Source organism: Xylaria bambusicola (genome assembly GCF_022495145.1).
Source record: "Xylaria bambusicola strain CBS 139988 unplaced genomic scaffold F5B22scaffold_61, whole genome shotgun sequence".
NCBI lineage: Eukaryota > Fungi > Ascomycota > Sordariomycetes > Xylariales > Xylariaceae > Xylaria > Xylaria bambusicola.
This window is the reverse complement of record NW_025953614.1, coordinates 30,052-49,120: the sequence shown is the minus strand read 5'-3', so window position 1 is coordinate 49,120 and position 19,069 is coordinate 30,052. Positions and strand designations below refer to the sequence as shown.

At 48.9% G+C, this 19,069-nt stretch overlaps 4 protein-coding genes across 4 annotated transcripts; 2 read left to right on the top strand and 2 right to left on the bottom strand.

Moving 5' to 3' along the window:
* Positions 1 to 784: 784 nt before the first annotated feature.
* On the bottom strand, positions 785 to 2,724 carry F5B22DRAFT_624903 (magnesium transporter NIPA-domain-containing protein). Its single transcript, XM_047976149.1, has one exon. It carries the CDS (start codon positions 2,642 to 2,644, stop codon positions 1,139 to 1,141), a length of 1,506 nt encoding a protein of 501 aa, XP_047826394.1. The 5' UTR covers positions 2,645 to 2,724; the 3' UTR covers positions 785 to 1,138.
* Positions 2,725 to 4,238: 1,514 nt separating this feature from the next.
* Positions 4,239 to 5,491, top strand: F5B22DRAFT_474330 (ATPase, V1/A1 complex, subunit E). The gene is made up of 3 exons (XM_047972186.1): positions 4,239 to 4,475; positions 4,580 to 5,088; positions 5,205 to 5,491. The coding sequence occupies exons 1-3, from the start codon at positions 4,443 to 4,445 to the stop codon at positions 5,353 to 5,355; spliced, it is 693 nt and encodes a 230-aa protein (XP_047826393.1). The 5' UTR covers positions 4,239 to 4,442; the 3' UTR covers positions 5,356 to 5,491.
* Positions 5,492 to 5,871: 380 nt separating this feature from the next.
* Positions 5,872 to 8,344, bottom strand: F5B22DRAFT_474412 (uncharacterized protein). Its single transcript, XM_047972187.1, has 3 exons — positions 8,226 to 8,344; positions 6,818 to 8,174; positions 5,872 to 6,750 (listed from the first exon to the last, which is right to left on the bottom strand). Exons 2-3 carry the CDS (start codon positions 8,069 to 8,071, stop codon positions 5,923 to 5,925), a joined length of 2,082 nt encoding a protein of 693 aa, XP_047826392.1. The 5' UTR covers positions 8,072 to 8,174; positions 8,226 to 8,344; the 3' UTR covers positions 5,872 to 5,922.
* Positions 8,345 to 13,513: 5,169 nt separating this feature from the next.
* Positions 13,514 to 18,617, top strand: F5B22DRAFT_660664 (uncharacterized protein; the record flags this gene model as incomplete). The annotated part of the gene is made up of 3 exons (XM_047980311.1): positions 13,514 to 13,981; positions 14,038 to 17,156; positions 17,209 to 18,617. 3 exons carry the CDS (start codon positions 13,514 to 13,516, stop codon positions 18,206 to 18,208), a joined length of 4,587 nt encoding a protein of 1,528 aa, XP_047826391.1. The 3' UTR covers positions 18,209 to 18,617.
* Positions 18,618 to 19,069: the final 452 nt, after the last annotated feature.

Here is a 19,069-nt window from a genome sequence, read left to right as displayed (position 1 = left end):
TTTCATAGCCGCCTTCCTCGAGTTTCGATTTTAGTTTAGTGCAGTGCTTAAGTCAACTAAGGAATTTGAAAAAGTTCGTCTAACAGGGTATTGCGCGGGATTTCTCTGTAAAAGTATGCTCATCTACACGAGAGGGACGCGACTCCCCCATTCTTCGCTTTCAGCAAGGATGCTGTCCGGCTCAGATCGCAGATTGATGAGATTTCTATGGAGGCGACGCTCATTCAATACTTATCACGCTCAGGTGTGACATATTTGTGCAATGCGTCTTGAGCAATGGAGGACAGATAGGATTCGTAGCTCCTTCATGATTTCAGGAACAGTCAACAATAGACTTGTATCAAAATATATGTGGTAACTGCTAGTTATTGATGATTTGAAATTACGTGATTCACATTTCTTGTATATTTATATGTAGTATGTCCTGTCAATTATCATGATAATAGTCGCTATATGTACATGTTATTCTATTCTATCTATGACGATGTATTGGGTTGGTATAATTTAAGAACGGGAAGGTAAAAGCGAAAAAATATGGCAAAGAAATGAAATAAATTGCTGGTTATTTATATCTGCTTTGGAAAAGAAGCTAGGGTTTATGATGTTTGTTTGTGAGTATATGGATAGGTAGGTATCGTGTTGGGAAGTGTAACTCTCATTTAAGAGGTATTATAACATCGTTTGTTCCTGGCCGCTCTCTGCTATATAGGTAGATAGATATGTAGTTCGTTCCAGGTAGATTGAGGTGAATTGTAGGAGCAACTGATAGGGGCGTATTCGACTGATAAATACGTTTGTGAAGGATTTTTTTTATTCATTCCTTTCATTTTTCTCTGGAAGAGTAATGGCTGGATATTTGAGAATTTGGTGGATTTACTTACACCTCTTTCTCTTTCTCTTTGCTTTGCCTGCCTGCCTGTCTGTTCTGTCTAGGTGACTAGGTAGGTAGTCAATTTTCTATCTATCTCGCTCCAAAAAGCAAGGCGAATATTCCACTAATTTGTATAGTATCTAGACACGCATCACATGGCGCCAATATCAGTAATGCAAAGGGTTTCGTCCCAAAATGGAAAATGCCAAAAAACAGTTCTCCTGGTTCTGTGCTATTAATCTTAATCTTTGTTTCATATCTAATATTTCAAACAGCGTCATCACCTCTTGGTCCCTCATCGGGCCGGGGTGATTTAGTAGAATCTGCTCTAGAAGTCCTCTGTTGCAGCTGCTGCTCATCTTCACGCCGTTGCAATCTCCTCGGGCTTCTTAATATCCAAGGCTGCCCGCTACTACTCCCCGTTGGACTGGCGACGGCGATGTCCAGGTGACTATTGCCATTATTGCTATTTCCACCAGCCTGCCGCCACCACCTCATCCTTAAGATCCCGCCCAGCGCATCTTGCACACCGAGGTTGGAGGAGCTCCTTCGGCGGTCGTGCTTACGTGCTATGAATCCAGGGAACCCCGTAGATTTCCGTCGGCGGCGGAACATTCTACGTGGACTTTCCCCGCTATGGCGCTCCCCTGAACCACTTGCAGGCGCAGCTGGTCCACCTGGCGGTATTCGCCGCCCAGAGAGCAGCGGGGTGCCCTCGCTCAGTGTGTGACCTGTTGGCAAGGTACTTGACCGTGGTCTACTAGGCCTAGAGAGCTGTTGATCCTCTAGTTCGTCCCAGATTTCTGTATTCCAGGGTTGACCTGGTTTGTGGTTTGATAAAAAGGGTATCGTCTCATGGCTGGAAGCGAATGTATCATATGTAGGCCGAATTGTCTCCCCTTCTTCACTAAGAAGATCAGAATCGACTGCTGAATCATCCTCGCCTTCTGTGTCTTCTACAAGTCCGAATCCTGGTGTTAAAGATGATTGACCCACGGCTGGGGGGTGTTGCTCATCGCTGAGGCGCCATGATAAGGCTAGAACGCCCGAAAGTAAAATAGTAGTGCCAAGGGCAATGAGCCAGCCGTGCAAGGGTGTAATTAGATCCGTCTGGCGGAAGTATATCAGGCCGTCTAAAATGGCAATAATGTTGTAAATGCAAAATACAAGTGGGTATAATACTGATGTGGAAACTAGTTTCAAGCCGCGGTGAAGATAATATAGCTGGCTCAAAGCGAGGGCGACCAGCCCTAGGACAAGAATCCATGACTGCCAGTGTACAAACTGGTTATCGCTATCGGCAATTGTTCTCAAGATTAATTCGACAGCTGATTTGGCAAAGAGCAGGGAATGCGCGGAGAGGATTCCACTGATGCAACCATAGGTGAGGCCTCTTGCTAGGCGAAACTTTGGATTCTGTGAGATGTTCTTGAATCGATTTATGAATTCAATGGACAAGGCAATGGTGAGGAGAATCACGGCTTGCAGTGACATCCAGACAATGAACTGCCACCTTCCCAGTAATTCCAGCAGTTCTGACAAGCTGTGCGCTGGGGAGGGTATGGCACCGAAAACGGCTATCAGCGCAGCCCCTAGAGCAACAAGTGCCGTTCCCCAGAAGGACCATTTCGTGAAGGGCTCGTTGAGTATCAAGGTGGCGCATATTGAGTTGAAGACAAGCCCGGCGGCCTGCAAAGTTGACAAGACCGGTAAAGGTAAGGTAGAAATCTGTATCGAGCTTCCAAACACATTCGAAATGACAAACATGCCCATCCCTAGCTGCCACCTCCGCCTCCGGTATGGGGGTCTCTGTAGTTCATGCGGTCGTTTCTCTTCTTCAAGCATGTGGGATTTTCGTTGCAAAGTGAGGCCGAGGGACTGAACGCTGGTGGATATCAAACCGACCACTATCCCAATCTATATCACACAACAAGCAAGTATTAGCAGACAATGCATACGGACCTTGGTTATTCTCAGATGCAGTAACGGAGACTTACAGCGAGTGTGCCCGCAGGCGACACACCGCCAAGTAGCCCCATGGCGAGAAGCTCGAAGCAATGATCATCTGGTATAGGTGGTAGACAAAGGAGAGTCTTGACAGCAGCGCATGAGCCGTGACGAGGTGGTTCGAAGCGCTAGTAGTAGTGGGGTGTCTCCTTTAGTTGGACGCTCTGAATCGGTACGCGAAGGGAGGATTGCTGGGTTTTGGACGCCGGGGTCTTGCGCTTGGTCAGAATGAACGGACCTAAGAAGCACAGCTTTAATCTGAAGCGTAATTATGCACGGATTGAATACAACCGGTAGGATCCGCTTGTTCGTCACTCGGCAAGTTGTATTAGCGGTAAAGCAGGCGATATAGATATGTGGTGTAGTGATAAATGAGGCGAGACAACATGTGTTGGGATTAGAGGTGTCGTAGAACGGAGTCTGAACGGAGGAAGAGGCCAGCCAGGGACCAAATGGATACGGACGGTACTTGAGACCATGTAAGTACTAGGTATGTAAGTATAAATGTGGAGTGGGTGTTCGACGCTGGAGAATTGCGGGCGGCGTGCAGAGAACAAGCTCTGAACAAACAAGGTACAAGCTACCCTGTCCCTTCACCATATCCACTGCTCAACAAACGCTGCTCTTTTTGTACCTGGGTACGTCGTACTCGTAGCAGAAGGTGACGTACAAAGGCTATAATGGGTTAGGGGGCTTCATATTAAGCAGTCTAAATAACCACTAGCTCGTAGGTAGTAAGTCATGGAGTAAGTCATGGAAATAGTTTGAGCTCAAACGCTGGTCCTGGAACACTGTGATGCTGCCTCACCTTACCTAGGCAATGTCTATTATATAGAAGTCTAGGAGGAGAACAAGGAAGAGAACCAGTGCTCCCTTGAATAAACCGTGGACTAAGCATGATGTATAGAGAATCAAAAGGATCGTGTAAGATGGACGATCAGGTGCGATAGGTGTGTGAGTTGGCGGTGGAATACTTGTTAGTGATAGCCATGGGCATGCTTCAACAACAGCTGATCTGCAAACAACAACCCTCCAAACAACTCCGTTGGTGTGACCTACGGCCGTGCAACTGTGCGACTGCTCAAGTGTCTTGTAAATCTGGTAAATCGATGCAAGTGACCAACACCGAAGCACCGGCACCAAGTCATTCCGCATAGGCGCACCCGTCGGCTTGCAGCATGCAGCTGGGGGAGCTTGGGAAAGTGGCTGTGCACCAATCCAGCTCCACGTGAGTCCATGTTGAAGCCACACCTAGCAACCTCCTATCAGCCTCCTATCAACCTCGGGCGGTGGATCTGTCTCTGGGCCGGTGTGGCTTGCGCAGTGCGTCACCCGACGTGAGCTCCAAGCTGCCCTGTCCTAGCACCTGCAACTCCACCACAGCCAGCCAGCCAGCAGCAGCCTTCCAGCCATTACCAGACTGTTACGAACCTCTTATCATTTAACCATCTAGACACACTCAGCTCCTTCGTGAGACCAGAAGATCCGATCCTAGGAGGAAACGATCTCAAATCCTTCTATTAACCCTCTACCTAACCACAGACATCACCAACCCACCTCCAAGATGTCGCAAGTCCACGCTCTGTCCGACGACCAGGTGAGCAGCTCCACTCTCCTAATAATCACTTCAACTCCAAGCACGAATATACCCCCGTCCAAGTAGGAAGCTCCTTGCTGACAGACAATGACCCCAATTCACAGGTCGGGCAAGAGCTGCGGAAGATGACAGCCTTCATCAAGCAAGAAGCAATCGAGAAGGCCCGCGAGATCGAGATCAAGGCAAACGAGGAGTTCAGCATCGAGAAGTCGAAGCTGGTGCGCGAGGAGACGGACGCCATCGACGCCGCCTACGCCAAGAAGTTCAAGCAGGCGTCGATGACGCAGCAGATCACGCGGTCGACGGTGGCCAACAAGACCCGTCTGCGGGTCCTGGGCGCCCGCCAGGAGCTGCTCGACGACATCTTCGACCAGGCCGGCAACAAGCTCGCCGACGCCGCCAAGGACAAGGCCAAGTACAAGGCCGTGCTGAAAGGCCTGATCCTGGAGGGCATGTATGCTCTCAGCGAGGACGAGGTCGTCGTCCGCGCGCGCAAGGCCGATAGCGGCGCCGTGAAAGACGCTGCGAAGGACGCCGAGAAGGTGTACGAGAAGGAGACGGGCAAGAGCTCCAAGGTGAACCTCGATGAGAAGAACCCGTTGCCAGAGGGAACGTAAGTTTTCTCTTTTTCTTGTTGTACGAGGGGCCTGGATTCGGGTCCCTGCTATGTTACCCCTTTACACGCCACCGTTCTCACCTTTATGTGCTGACCATTTCTGACACGAATAGATCGGGCGGTGTGTTCATCGTAGGAGGCAACGGCAAGATCGAAATCAACAACACCTTCGAGGAACGCCTGCGACTGCTACAGCTGAGTGCCCTACCAGCTGTGCGAAAAGCCTTGTTCGGGCCGAACCCGAACCGCAAGTTCTTCGATTGAGAGGCGGGCAACTCGGCTCCTTTGATAAACAAACTTGGGGGTTGCTTATTTCCCCTTCTTCCCTGCGCCCCATTCACTAACCTTACTTACTTACTCCCTACACACTTTATTTCGTGTGTGCAAGTAACTGGCTTATTGAAGTTGAGTGAAGACGGGGGCTGGTGAAGCTCGGTAATGGAAATAGAAGCGAAGTGAAGTGAAGTGAAACGAAACGAAACTTGGATGCCTAGCTAGTGGTATCAGCAAGGCATTCCGTGGAAAAAAGCATGTTATGTCCCGTCCGTCGAAGAAACAGAAGGAGGAGATCAAGGACGACCCCTGCATGCACCCATCAGTGAGGGCCAGACAAGTCTTAATGCGTTCTGTCCTAAATTTTTTTGTTTGCTCGTATTCGTTAGACAAAGTCAGTCAGTTGTATCATACGGAAAGCTATTACATGGAGCTCATTGCAGGCGAGGTGTCATAATTGAATCAAATATTATTTTATATCTTGAATCGACCTCCGAACAGATATACTATTACTCTTACAACGGCAATTCAAACAAATCGTCTGGTATCCGCAATTTGTTATCCCACAGCCACTGGCACGTTCTTCGCCGCGCCCCGCCGTCGCCCACGGGAGGCTGCGTAACCGGCCCTTTCCAGCACATCGTCTTCCCTATGTTGTTGCTGTTGCTGTTGCTGTTGTTCTCTCTCCGCCGACGCATCCTTCTTCTTCTGCGCCCACTGACGCATGAAATCCCGCTGTTTAGGCACGTTGATATCCCCGGCAGTCGCTGGCGTCTCCTCCAGCGCGAAGATGTTCTTTTTTGGCGGCGGTTTCGTGCGTACTGCGTATTTAAGCCGCTTTTCGAGGCCGAGGAGGCTTAGCTTCACGTTCTTCCTAGAGGCCTTGTCGCGAATCCGGTCGTGGATGACCTTGACGCGGGCGGCGAGGATGTCGATTTCTGCGTTGAACTGCTGCTCTGCGGCTGCCGATCCTTCCTTTTCTGGTATTTCTATTTCTGCTTCCGGAATACTAGGTTTGGATTTGGGTGTTGGTGTTGAGCTCCTGGCGCCACTGGTCTTCTCTGTGTCGCGACGTATCATGAAATCTGCGCGGTCGATGACGATATCTATGAGCGTCGTGAGAGCCCTGAGCTGTTCGAAGTCGAAATCGGCTTTGTTCGTAGGCTTGAAGTCGTCTGCATCGAGACGGTTGCGGATCCTCTCAAAACTGAGGTACCGGTCTATAGGCTTGCGGCCTAGTCCCGGTTTGTTGAATAAAGATTCGGCTGCTATGCGCCGCCGCAGGTCAACTAGGTGTGAGCTTGAGCTTGGTATTGATACAAGAGCTGTGACTTTGAGCTCGGGATCATCTATGTTCTCGTAGATGTACGAACATATGGCATCACACTGGTCCTTAGATTAGCTGTGTGTTACGCGAATCAAATGGGGTAGATAGAAGTGATCAAAGACATACTGCAGTGTTCCATTGAGATTGAGATTTTGCTAGACTTGATACTAGCACTGTCATTGCGCGCGTATGGTATTCGCGCACAACTGAAGAAACAACTGGGTCCATACTCATACGTAGTAGAAGCTGGATTGCACTGATAGCTGATGATATTTGCAGAGACGGCGCTATTCGCTCTAGTAGCTGTAAGAAAGCAACCAAAGGAGTCCAATTTCGCTTGAGATACTCTTGTCGAATTTCTGCCGTGCTCTTGAATTTGCTGTGTTCTCGAGCATATTTTGGGCCGCCGACGACTTCGAGCAAAGAGTAAAGCCGCATATCGTTAATGAGGCGGTGTGTATTATCCTCGCTTAGTTCAGCCAAGTTGATATACTGTCTCCGTAGCTCAAGGTTCTGTTCAGTGCAGATCTCATCGAGGATCCACTGGAAAAGCTCATCCGGAAGAGTTTCCCCTTTGGCAAGAAACGTGTAAGGCAGGCCCATTAAGAATGCCTGACGCCTCGTGCCTGATTTAGATAGACATTTCCAGGGGCCAACGACGCCCTTGCGTGGAAAGGTATGTTTGGCGGGGCTAGAGGGGGGCTCCTCTTGAGAGAAAAAGTAGCAATGCTTGCGCGATGATGCCTCATCATCCTTGGAACGCTTGAAAGCTCTGCGAACCTTGTCACCCTTTCCTCCTTCGTCGTCATCACCAGCCAACAGGTGGTTGGCGACTTCATCTAGTCGTTTTGGGTCATTCTCGGCATCCGAGTTGTCCGAATCGTCGCTCCCCTGCTCCGTCTGGGCGAGCAAGGCGTCAGCCCTCCTAACGCTCTCCTCAGTTCGTTCTATCTCCCGAGAGTGGTTGATAAGAGCCTTCAAGTCAAACTTGTGCCTCTTTGGCTGTAGCGTCAAAGGCGAGCGATGTATGCCTGAAGCTATTCTTTTAGCCTGAGGTGTGGATAGTACGTTAGGATCACGCCTATGAGTGGCAGGGCCGGCTCTATAACCGAGGGCGCCGGTGATTGAACCTAACGAATCATCTGAGTCGTCATCGGACTCATCAGACCCTTTGATCTCGTCGTCGCGTTTGAATACACGTGGGGCTGTTTTAGGGGTCTTGGGGGTCTTGGGGGTCTTGGGGGTCTGGGGCGATGAGAAGATGTCCGAGCCTAGAGGTGCAGGCGAGGCTGGCGAGGCTGGCTGCTTCTGAGTCTGAGAACTGGATGCGCCAGCAGATTTGAAAAACCCTCGAATGTCCCCGTTCTTCTTTGAACTCATCTTGCGTCGATGAAGGAAGCGCCAAGGACTTGTTCCTCAAATAATTGGGTAGATGAAAGTTTATCCCTGACAATTCTACAGCCTCGTCGGTTGATACAGGTAGCTACGGCTGCTAAGTTGATTATGCCACTCAAAATCATGTGACCTGACCTACTCGTACTTCGTAAAGCGTCCGATCTGAGATTCAGAGCGTCGTCTTGACATGTAAGTAAAAGACAAATGGGTACTTAATGGTTCACTACCGAACGCTTGGCATATCTGGATTCGGACTGTACCTTAGGTAGGTATTCTCGGATCTCTGTCGCGTTGTGCAGTACTGGTAGGCTAGATCGTTACTTGGGTAAAATGACACGACGTTGACGCGTTCCTGGCGTACCGGTACTACAACACTAAATTGGTACCTAACTAGGAACCATAGGTACTGGTCCAAGGGGTACTGTAGGTGGTGGGTGTCTCTATAGTACAGGGCAGCTGGGCCTATTCAGTTGTGTTAGTGAGTAGAATGCTTGGCTCCAGCCCCGTGGCTCTTGGGATAGGTAAGTACCTAACCTAGAAGGCCCGGAATTCGATGGGAATGGTGCGTTTAGCGACCCTGGAAATCCTGAAAGGGACCTATAAGAAAACCTCATAATCAGCTACAACCCTACCTTGGTCTGCCTAGGCGCTTCATATACTGGTAAGCACTCATTCACTCTGTGCATCGAGTTTCCATGCTCCAATATCAGTCTAGGTAGGCTCTGGTAGGTAGGCCGGGGAGGAAAGGCACGATACAATGCCTGCTGACCGTTATGAGCATGCCTCAACCTGGGCGCTTCCATACCCCACAAGGCGGCTCACAGTTTCTAATCTTACGCTAAGGATCCGGCACGGGAATGGAATTGATAGGTTGTTTTAAGGGGGTGTCTGTGGGAGTTTGAGAGGTCTTGGGAATGTATGACAGCATCCTTCTAAAAATACAAGTAAGCAGCCTACCTTACCTGGAATGTCGGGTCTTGGGGTCTTGGGCCTTGGATGCAAGACGATCTAATCTGGCAGTCTGGTGGAGGGAGGGACTCTCAATTCATTCCCAGTTGCTGGGCCCTCGGCAGATAGTTTGTAGGCGCCCATGTGTCCTTGCTTCGATCTCTCGGTTCGATATCCGGGAAGCTGCCACATTACAGGTCTCAGGACCGTATGGCCGACTTGCCAATCCCGACGAGCTGAAAATGGCCACTTTCTTTGCCCCAATGGCCCTACACCCCTCTTGATTGATTCATGAACACAATGACGCAAGTGTTCGATGAGATTCGGTGTTCGAGGAAGCTCTGCATAAAGATCTGACTACGCCACCATCTTGACCATATGATAACTCGGAGCATCGGGTGTAAGAGTAATTGTCTACCACTACTCCCCGACAGCTTCAACGACGAGTGCAGATGGAATCTGAAGGATTGGGTGGTCTTCACATGCTGACAGTACATACTTATTTATGTGTTAGCCCAATACCTAGGTGGTTATATGTCAAGCAAGCATGAAGTTAGGTACTGTACAGCACTTGGAATACTCGTCTCCACTTCGTCGGGGTCAAGAAAGCGCCCGAGGCCTTGGAGCTGATTCACACTAAAAGCTCGTCCCGCCCCGGGTGAGTCGGGCTCCCGAACTCTGCGTCAATTCCCATCCAGCAGTATTCCGTCAAATTGTAAGATGGCGTGGTATTGCATGTGAGATAGATTAGAAACACAACACCGAGCAGTGTTTTATTGATGTGTCCTGTAAGTACGATACCTGTAGTGTATGGGAGTTTATAAGTACATAGGTACACTTCTTTGTTACCGAGCAGGGGGCAGAGAACAAGGCTCTCCTTGTATTAATGGTACTCGCATGCCTACCGTACGAAGTACTGACTGATAGCGATACCTTGGTTGGAGTAATTCATGCCTTTCCACCTTGATGACACCCTGCTCGTGGCCGTTCATGTCTCAACGGGGACAGTGGCACCTGCCATTGCCGGGAGGCCAGGCATAATGTACGCTACCTACCTAGGTAGGTATTTGACATTTGTCATAAGCTCTCTGTCACCTGCTGACGGAATGCCAGGCAGGATTGGGGATGTGTCCTGTTGTTCTTTACGGCGCAAAAGGCATACCTAGGGATCTTGATGCACTACTGAAGTTGAAACTCAGCACCGGGCCCTGAGATATCGTTGTGACCGTGGGACGGCTATCCGGGGCTGGGAGCTCGGGTTATGAGCTTCGCCATGATGCGATCTTCTGACACTACCAAGTAACACTTAGGTAGGTATTGTAAACTCGGGGCTGCTCGGGGCTAATGAGTGAGGCTGTGCTAGGACCTCTAGCCGGTGTGGAGTCTAAAGCATCACATAATGTAGGTCAGTGCTCGAAGACAGCCGACGGCGTCTACACCTTTTGGACGTACTTAAAGGAGCAAAGGAGTAAAGGAGCGGGGTGGTTGGCCAGTCTATTTGACCCAGCTTCTCCGTCTACGCGCGTCCTTGCTGAACAATGGCTATCAGAGAACCACATTCTCCCGTAGTAGGAAACATTCCTCGTTACCTTGAGTAGGTAGGTCAGAGTAGGTATACAGATGTCCCAGGCGAGCCATACCTGACAAAGACAAAGTCGGCACTACTGTCAAAATAGGCAGTAAAGGGTCGTGGGTTACACCCAGTGATGTACGGTACCACGCGCCACTGTGTCAAGTTCGAAGTGCTGACTAGGATGGTCGCGTTTATTTCCGCTTTAAGTTTCCGAATAATTCGTTAGTGCAATCATGAATGCTTCAGGTGAGATTCTGAAATTTGTGCTACATGTAGTATAGTGTACAGTGCCTGGCGTAGGTAGTACTAGGCAGTGCACTTGGTTATACCAGTCGCTGAGGATAAAAAAAAGACAGGACGAATGACGGCGGGAAAGTGCCCCAAACTCTGTGCCACCCACATTTCGAGTGTGTGTTGGTTTAGAGCCGTAATCGAAATGAAGAATATGCAGTTGGTCTCTATGTAATAACAGCTAACAGTCTCCATTGAGGAGATGGGTACCGGTGGCTGTGACGAAGCATTTAGATATAGACGTTCCTGGACGTTCCTAAATTATGCTTGGATATGAGATTGTCATACACTAGTTCGCTACTTGGCGACCTGCCAAGTAGGGGTGGGATGTACATGCAAATCTATACATTCTCATGCCTACCTCCACTTATAATAGTACCTACGCAGGCGAGGCGGGCAGTTAGAGCTTGTTTGGTTCTCCCATTAGTTAGTAAGTACTACGGGTAGTAGCTGACTCATTGAGAATCTTCTTTGAAGAGTTTTTTTTTTTTTTTTTCTCTCTCTCTCTCTCTCTCTCTGTTAACTCGCCGGCTGAAAAATGAGAGAGTGTTAGCAACATCCATACAATGATAAGATGCCTATACTATAGAATATGTCTCCTTCCTACATAGTTGCCTTCATCGATCTGCCATGAGATGGTAACCGCTTAGTGGCATATCTATTTAAGAACATTCTCCACCAACAGGATCAAGACCCTGAAAAGGCGGCTAGGATAGCCGTCTCTTTCATATAGTAAGTACAGTAGAACTCGGAGATAAAGCACCACTTGACTGAGTCGTTCCTATTCAACTACTCGCGAATAATGCGTGCAGCCTTGATGAGGGCAAAGAACATGTAAGTAATGTACCCGTCAACCAGGTAGGTGATGGGAAAACTTGGATGCAATGGATGTCTATCTATCCGTACCTACGGAGTATACTGCAGCCTCAAATGACACAACATCAAGGTACCTACCTATCTCCTTCCTAGGTACAGGCTGGAGGTACCGTACTACCTGCATTAGGTGCATAGCATTGAAGGCGGTGCGCGTATTACTACCTACCTGGTGTACACTACCTACTTATTTCGTGATATAACGCTGATTCGAGAACAAGGAGGATCTTGCGGCTGACAAATGGAAGTGGCAGGTAAATGGTAGGCACTTACTCACTCCCGAGACCAGTTCGTCGTCTTGACTCAGTACCTTAGCCACAACAATACTTAGGTATCATGGATGTTACTTACGTCCTAGAGCACGAGGGTTCCTTCACCTACCTAGACACCTGGCCTTCAGGCTCAATGAGGTCGGTGTTGGTTGATAATGGTTGTAGTGAACTGAACATATGCTGTGCATGTCGATCCTACCTGTAGCCTGCTCCTCCTTGGCAGTGTGTTGAAATTACAAGTGGTAAAAGTCGGGATAGGGAAGCAGTGAAAAGGAGGTAATGGCACTTGGCGCCGCCCTACCCAGCGACAGCGTCGACAATTACATTTAAACCCGTTGATCATCAGTCCGGTGCTTCAGCAATACCGGTACTATATATCTATCTATAGTAAATAAATAGTGAATCGATGCCTTATGAGAGAGAGCTAGAGACCTTCCAGAAACCTTCCGGGCCTTCGCACTCGCGCTTGCGCCACACTATTTTTACTTGTGCCATAGGTAGGTACATGTATTGCCGCTGTTACGCAGTAGGTACCTACTGTAGTAGTCTATACGTCGATGGCCCGTAAGCGCTGCACCGTAGGTAAGTACAGGTAGTGAATACCTACATACCTAACAATACAAAAGGGCCTCGTTTTTTTGGCAAGCCAATCTCATTTTCCTCTCCTGCAAGTCGTGGACAATGAGAACTGTTCCGGGTTACAAAGAGATGCACAACGCCTGTAGATGAAGTGTACTTATACTTAGTATGCATAGTATGCACGATGGGGGCGGGATTCCAGGGGGGGCAGCACAGTATGACTTAGTGGGCACTCCAGCGATGTCATTTCAGAGCCCAGTTAGGTAAAGTACCTAGCAGCATGCTGACAGAGAAGCCCACTATTCCATGCCCACATGTGCAGGAGACAGGCCTGCTAAATAGGAGCAGGAGACATTACACAGTAGGTAGGTACCTTACCTGGCAGACCTGGGTAGGTAGGTACATGGAGGGAGTTGGGACGGACAGTTACGAACCCCGGTCCATCCGGCATGTTCACTGCCCCGTGTACCATCGACAACCCAGCGAGCGAATCACCCAAAACTTTCCACTGTTCTCTTTCCAATCCAGCCCGTCCAGCCGGTTTTGTCTCCCCATCAACAACCAACAAACACCAACGGCGACAACGACGTCCTACCTTTCTTTCACCACCGTCGGGCAATGCCCACGTAGCTTTACACAGGCGCTCACCTACCACTGCGTGTGTCCTTCCATCAACAGCGCCTGTAGTAGGTAATTCATCTTGCTCCTCGCCGCCCCGAATACAGCTAGCTGTGTTGCGACGTCTCAATATCTCCACCGTGGCTAGAGCAGGCTATTCCTTCCCGCAGTCCCGACCGCAACCAGTAGCAGGAGGATAGTCAAGATTGGACCATAAGCGAGTCTGGCGACGAGGATTGTAATTGACGGGCGCTGCCCGAAACACCCGTAACCATGGCGAAGGACGACAAGAACGACGATTCGCTGGACATTGCGCCAACGCGGTCAAGATGGGCCACTCGCAAGCTCACCGTAAAGAGCAGCGGCGTCAAACGAATCAACATCATGGATAGGATACACAAGAGGACCGATTCGACAGAAAAAAAACGCGAGTCTGGAGGGTCTAGTCAATCGGATAACAGTCCAGGTATCATTAGCACGACGATTCACGAGGAGCCCAGCAATGAGACGGACGCCAATAGCACCACGACTTCAGAAGACGAAGGCGAGGGGAGGACCCTGTTTTTCAATCTACCATTGCCAGAAAGTTTTAAGGACGAGGAAGGCAACCCCTCCCAAATATATACGAGAAACAAGATCAGGACAGCCAAGTATACGCCTTTGTCTTTCATCCCCAAAAACATCTGGTTCCAATTCCATCAAATTGCCAACATATTTTTCTTATTCAACGTTATCCTAATAGTGAGTAAAGACTTGAAATCTCGTAATCTGTTTCTCATACCAAACTTCGATTCTAGTTTTTCCCTATTTTCGGAGGAGTAAATCCTGGCGTCAACGCGATACCTCTGATCTTCATTATTACTGTCACGGCTATCAAAGACGGCATTGAAGATTACCGGCGAACGGTACTCGACAATGAGCTCAACAACGCCGCTGTACATCGACTCGTCGGCTGGGAGAATGTCAATGTCGCGGACGACAATGTTTCTACATGGCGGAGGATCAAAAAGGCCACCTCGAGATTCATGGGTTTGTTATGGGATGCTATTAAGAGTTTATGGACGAAAGACTCAGATTCGGATGTGGGAAGTAAAACCGCGTCCAATCCCCGATTCTCGATCGAGACAAAAGGAAATCGAAAGTCAGTCGCCTCGGCTTTCGAAGATATACAGATGACCCCAGTGTCCTCACCATTGCCACCCCAAGGAACGTCCACCGTGAATCCTATGGAACACGACGCTCTTGCACGCGAGAAGGGCGATCTGATCAACCATGACCTAGAGATTAGCGGCCAAGCAAGATTCCACAAGGATATGTGGAAGAATCTTCAAGTTGGCGATTTTGTCCGACTTTATAATGATGATGAACTGCCCGCAGATGTCATTGTTTTAGCCACATCAGATACCGACGGTGCTTGTTACGTCGAGACGAAGAATCTGGATGGCGAGACTAACCTTAAGGTCCGCCAGGCTCTCCGTTGTGGGCGAACCTTAAAACATGCCAGAGATTGCGAGCGAGCTCAATTTTCAATCGAAAGCGAAGCCCCACAGGCCAATCTGTACAAGTACACCGCAGCCATCAAGTGGCAGCAAAATTTCCCGGGAATTGGATCGAGAGAAATGCAAGAGCCAATTACGATTGACAACTTACTCCTCAGAGGTTGCAACTTGAGAAATACTGATTGGGTTCTCGGCCTTGTCGTTTTTACAGGTCATGATACCAAGATTATGATGAATGCTGGAGCAACTCCTAGCAAGAGAGCGCGCATCGCTCGCGAACTGAACAGCGAAGTGCTGTACAATTTTGGCATTCTATTTGGTATCTGCTTGTTGAGTGCTATTGTCAATGGTGCATCCTGGGCCAAAACCGATGCATCATCAGCTTGGTTTGACTATGGTGCAATTGGTGGAACTCCTGCAATGACCGGCTTCATAACATTTTTTGCCGCCCTCATTGTCTTCCAGAACTTGATTCCAATCTCGTTGTACATCTCCCTTGAAATTGTCCGTACACTCCAAGCTATTTTCATATATAGCGACGTGGAAATGTACTACGAACCGATCGACTACCCCTGCGTCCCTAAATCCTGGAATATCTCGGATGATTTGGGCCAAATCGAGTATATATTTTCCGACAAGACCGGCACGCTTACTCAAAATGTTATGGAGTTCAAGAAGGTTACTATCAACGGACAGCCCTATGGAGAGGCTTATACAGAAGCGCAAGCCGGCATGCGAAAGCGTTTAGGTGTTGACGTGGTGAAGGAAGCCGCTGAGGCTAGGCAGCAAATCGCCCACTGCAAGGTTCAAGCTCTTGACGGCCTCCGCAAGATTCACGATAACCCTTACCTGCATGATGAAGACGTGACGTTCATAGCGCCAGACTTTGTCGACGATCTTCGAGGTGAACATGGGGATGAACAGCGAGACGCAAATGCTCATTTCATGCTGGCTCTTGCACTCTGCCACACCGTCATTGCCGAACACGTCCCTGGGGAAAAACCAAAGATCGAATTCAAGGCTCAGTCTCCAGATGAAGCTGCACTAGTTGCAACGGCACGCGACATGGGCTTTACGGTTCTCGGCTCCACATCCGAGGGAATTAGATTAAACGTCATGGGCGAAGAAATTCATTATACCATTCTCAACACCATCGAATTCAACTCAAGCCGAAAGCGAATGAGCGCGATTATCAGAATGCCTGATGGGCGTATCATTCTGTTCTGTAAAGGCGCCGACAGCATCATTTACTCTCGGCTCACGCGCGGTGAGCAGGCAGAGCTGCGTAAGACCACAGCTGAGCACCTAGAGTTGTTCGCGCGTGAGGGTCTACGTACCCTCTGTATAGCACAACGTATACTTTCCGAGCAGGAATATCTTGATTGGCGCAAAGAACACGATAAAGCTGCTTCTTCGATGCAAGACCGGGAAGAAAAGCTAGAGGAAGTTGCTGATAAGATCGAACAGAACCTCACTCTACTGGGCGGCACAGCTATCGAAGATCGCCTACAAGATGGCGTACCTGATACAATCGAGGTACTTGGACAGGCTGGTATTAAACTTTGGGTACTTACAGGTGATAAGGTTGAGACCGCCATCAACATCGGGTTCTCTTGTAATCTGCTCAACAATGACATGGAACTCATTACTCTAAAGGTCGTTGAAGATGAATCTGGTCAAACAGATACTGAAAAGTTCATCCGTGAGCTTGACGCAGAGATCACGGAAAGGCTCAGGCATTTCAATCTAACGGGAGATGACGAAGATCTCAAGCACGCGCGCATGGACCACGGAGCCCCTTCACCTAGGCATGCACTGGTTATCGACGGGTTCACGCTTAAGTGGGTTCTCGATGAGAGGTTGAAACAAAAATTCTTGATATTGTGCAAACAGTGCGCTTCTGTTCTTTGCTGCCGCGTCAGTCCCGCTCAGAAAGCCGCGGTCGTATCAATGGTCAAGAATAGCTTGGATGTTATGACGCTTTCAATCGGCGATGGTGCTAATGATGTTGCCATGATTCAAGAGGCAGACGTTGGTGTCGGAATTGCTGGTGTCGAAGGTCGTCAAGCCGTCATGTCTGCCGATTATGCTATTGGCCAATTCCGCTTCCTCCAGCGGCTAGTTTTAGTACATGGTCGATGGTCATATCGAAGAATGGCCGAGGCAATTGCCAATTTCTTCTACAAAAACATGATCTGGACTTTCACCATTTTCTGGTATCAGATTTGGTGCAACTACGACATCACCTATCTCTTCGAGTACACGTACATCATCTTGTTCAATCTCATTTTCACATCCGTCCCACCCATCGTTATTGGCGTCCTTGACCAGGATGTTTCCGATTCTGTGTCACTTGCTGTTCCACAACTCTATCGGCGCGGTATCGAGCGCTTGGAGTGGACAAAGCAAAAATTCTGGTAAGTTCTGAAAGATCTTGTCTTCAAGTCACTCATACTAATTCTGTAATAGGACATACATGGCAGACGGTCTTTATCAAAGTGTCATAACATTCTTCATACCCTACCTCGTAGTTGCTAACACCACAACGATTGCTGATAGTGGTAGAGATGTGATTGAGCGCCAGCGGCTTGGTGCCTATATTGCGCACCCTGCAGTTATCACGATCAATCTTTACATCCTCATTAATACATATACCTGGGACTGGCTAACAGTCTTGATCATTGCTATCAGCGATCTCCTCATCTTCTTCTGGACGGGTGTTTATACATCGGCAGATGCTGGCTTTGCATCGACCTTCTATGGCACAGCGGCTCAAATCTACAGCGAGCTGTCATTCTGGATTGTCCTGTTCCTCACACCTCTCATCTGCATTGCGCCACGCTATGCTAGTAAGGCTTTGCAAAAGGTTTTCTGGCCATACGACGTAGATATTATTCGAGAACAGGTGTCTGCGGGTAAGTTCGACAGAGTGGCGAAGAGAGAAGATCAGCACAGCTCGCACGATGCGAAGGAAAGTTTATCTAGCTCCTCTGGCTCCTCCCGTCGCAAGCACCAACCACAACAAAGTATTGATGAAGACCTTCGCCCCATCTATCCGCCATCCATCGCGGCTACTTCTGTTGCTGGTCACGGCCCTCGAAGCCAAAGGGGTAGCGACGGAACGAATTATACCCGGCATGATCTATCGATGGAAACACCCGTTAACCAGCCGGCCGACCTGCCGGATGTCCCTATCCGTCCATCCGTTGATCGTGTGCGACCATCATATGATCGGATGCGGGCGTCAATGGATCGGATGGATCGAAATGTTCGTGCCAGTTTTGAAGCATCGAACGACTTTACCAGTGCAGCCATGTTAAGCCGTTTCGAATCCACACGATCAGTGCCACCAGAACCTGAAGGCAGTGGCATAGTCAACAAGATTCGAAGGCGCACGCGTGGGAAGTCTTTCAAATCAGCCTTCGCATTCCATAAAGACCAGAACAATCACATCCAAGAACATGAATAATACATATGCTCTTGAGCGACTAACTGAACTATTTGGGGCCAAGGATTGTCGTTGTCGCCTCGGCCCATTCTTTTCATCTCAAATGATAAACTATGCTCCCAGCACTCCACGATCTGCAACGAGCAATCTATGATACCTAAAGGCATGACTGGTTTGCCAGACACCAACTATAGCGCATACTACTTCAACGCGTCTTTAGCTGTTTTTCTGGAATTGGCGTTGGCGTCTTTGTTTTGGTGCATATTATTGGCGCAGCCACTGTACGAGGAGACGATGAAAGTCACAATATTTCCAACCTCTATCCTCACTTTTGCACCCTTTTTTGTTCTGTTTTGGAACTAGACTTTTCTACTGCACCCCATCACGTATATTTACATTATGGCCACTTCTCGATGCTGGGATTGTTTCGCGTCAGTTGCACGGTCAGCATTTGATTTTTCGTGTTCGACATTTTCTGGGCACGAGTAGGGCGGCGTTTAGCGTATAAAGAATCGGGTCTTTCTTAACACTGGAGAGCGACGGCATTTGTTATATGAAATGAGAGAGAGAGAGGGGACGTTGAAACGTGCTGCTTCGGCCATTTTCAAAGAAAACGGAGCGCTAAAGCTCCTCGACCTGTGTATATAGACCCTTGGCGACAGGCTAGAAGGCATATGGCGAGATGACGAAGATTCATCGGGGTATATATAGTAATGCAGCGTAAAGTAGCAGTAAAATCAAGGCTTCTAACCACTATGCGCAATGTGCACGATTCATCTTTTCATTATCGAACTGCCTGCCCACCTACGGTAGATGTGCCGTCCTCTTGCCAGCTAAGCCACGTCAGTCGAAATACGCCATCACCAGCCACAAGACCCTTGA